The 2,308-nt window shown below is 37.1% G+C and overlaps 1 protein-coding gene across 1 annotated transcript; it reads right to left on the bottom strand.

Annotated features, from left to right (window-relative positions):
- Window positions 1-1,084, bottom strand: LOC147862315 (pentatricopeptide repeat-containing protein At3g56550-like). Its single transcript, XM_087323096.1, has 4 exons — window positions 796-1,084; window positions 491-724; window positions 337-448; window positions 1-238 (listed from the first exon to the last, which is right to left on the bottom strand). The coding sequence occupies exons 1-4, from the start codon at window positions 1,082-1,084 to the stop codon at window positions 1-3; spliced, it is 873 nt and encodes a 290-aa protein (XP_087179222.1).
- Between the last annotated feature and the right edge of the window lie 1,224 nt (window positions 1,085-2,308).

The following is a 2,308-nucleotide window of genomic DNA, read 5'->3' as shown; positions in this document are numbered from 1 at the left end:
TCATGTTTTCGATTTTTTTACATCCTCTAACATACTAGCACTTCCAAATATATCAGCCATGAGAACATATGCCACCACATCATTATTATCTAGTTGTATGGCTTGATCAAAAGACAATCGAGTCCCAAGCTTCACATTTCTCCATTTCCTACAAGCACCCAATAGTGAAATCCATATGGCTGAATACTCAAAAAATGGCATTGCCTTGATCAATGAAATAGCCTTGTCAAATTGCCCCCTACATAAGGTGATAAACCCTCATTTTGCATTCTTTTGAAACTATTGAGTGCATCATGGCTTTGTCCATGTTGAACATACCCATAAATTATTGCATACCATGTGATGACATTGCGATTAGAATGGTCTTCGAGTGCTTTTTGGGCTTTGTCAAGCATTCCACATTTAGCATACATATAAACTAAAGCGTTACCAAGCACAATATCCTTCTCTATGAAGTTTTGGCTCCGAATTTAATCATGAATTTGTTTGCCTTTTTCTATAGACCCTAAATTGCCACATGCCTTCAAAATAGAAAGGTAAGTGACTCCATTGGGAGAAAGACCCTCAATTTCCATTTGTTTGAAACAATTTACTGCCTCATGGTCATGCCCTTGCTGAGTATACCCTATGATTAATGCATTCCAACAAATAGTGTCTCGAGCAAAAAGCCCTTCAAGCACTTGTTGCGCTTTTTCGGGTGCACCACATTTTGCATACATATCCACTAAAATAGTGCGAAGAACAATATCATTCTCCAAAAATCCTCTCCCGAGAAGCTTTTCATGAATTTTTCACCTTTCTCAATAAGGCCAATGTTGTTACATGCTTTCAGAATCAAAATAAAGGTGATTGAATCAGGAGCAAGACCTTCACTTTGCATTCGTTCGTAGATGCTCAATGCTTTGTTATTTTGTTCATTTTGCACACATTCGTCGATCATAATATTCCAAGGAACTACATCTCGGACTGGAAGCTCTTCAAGCACATCTTGCGCTTTAATAATCAAACCACATTTGGCATACATATCCACTAGTGCACCAAAATCTGTAACAAAAGAGTGTCCATAAACAAAGTTAGTAGACATTGTTTCCCAAAATGACGAGAACAATATACATCCAAATTATGTGATCTCCATCTTCCCTAAAAATAGAGTCCCATAACCTTTTAAAATGCATTTGCTTCCTGAAAATGGCATCAACATTGCCTATGAAACTTTCATACTGACCATGTAATGTATGAACAAGTAACAACCAGAATTCAGCAATTATAACATAACCATCCTAAGTGGCATTGTCAAATATTGATGTGCATTGCGCCTTCCAAATTACCCACATCAGAATCGATGAAATTGTCTTCCAAATAATATCATCCCTAAATTGCAAACTATCACTTATAAAAGGTTGAACCATTTGTATATGAGGAGGAACTATGTGAAAGGCTTCCACTATATCCTCATTTTCATATAACAAGAGTTGTCCCTCTAGAATGCCCCACCTAACCGCACCCCAAGTGATCACACAATTAGCATGTATCAATATCAACAACCTTAATACTCTCTGCCATACTTACATAATTTTAGGACAAGACCACAATACATGCTTAATTGATTCCATCATACATCCACAACCAAAACCATATGACTTACTATCTAGTTGTCGCAACCAAGCCCAAACTGGTAGTGCATAATGGATCAATAACCAACGAAAAAGGACAATCTTCCTGGGAATCTACATACTCCATATTACATAACCACTTCCAATATTTAGATGCATCCATTAAAGTGGCCCCATTCGCCAACCACACTTTCATAGCGGATGGTTGATGCAATTTCCTACTTAAGAGCAACTTTCGTCCCAATTTCACATAATATTGAAAAAATGAAAAAGTTTAGTATGAGACAAAGGATCTGTATGTTTCCAAAGATAGTCTAATGGATCCCAATGCAAGTCCAACAATGACTTTTTTTTTAAAAGCCATAGTTGGCAAAATAACATATTATCAAAGGGAGAAGGATCTAAAATCCATCTTTTACTAGATTTACCAATCACTCTCACCGGATGTTGCAATGTCGTTTGCCAAATTGACGATTCCACATCAGTCTACCATAATCTTCCTTCCTCGGATCATCAAAATAGTAACAATCTCCTTGAGACGTTGTTGAGCATGAGGGTTATTTGTCGACATATCCCTCCTTTGCTTGTGTGTTATTCTCAAAGTCATTCGAGTTCATCAAAGAACTAGCTTATGTGCTTTGATGTGGTCAACCATGCTACCATATTGTGACCTTTTATAACTTGTGCATGGAAGA

Source organism: Azolla caroliniana, unplaced genomic scaffold (assembly GCF_043228905.1).
Source record: "Azolla caroliniana isolate FFs.n. ecotype wild unplaced genomic scaffold, voAzoCaro1.0.p SCAF_7, whole genome shotgun sequence".
NCBI lineage: Eukaryota > Viridiplantae > Streptophyta > Polypodiopsida > Salviniales > Salviniaceae > Azolla > Azolla caroliniana.
This window is presented reverse-complemented; position numbering and strand designations above follow the sequence as displayed.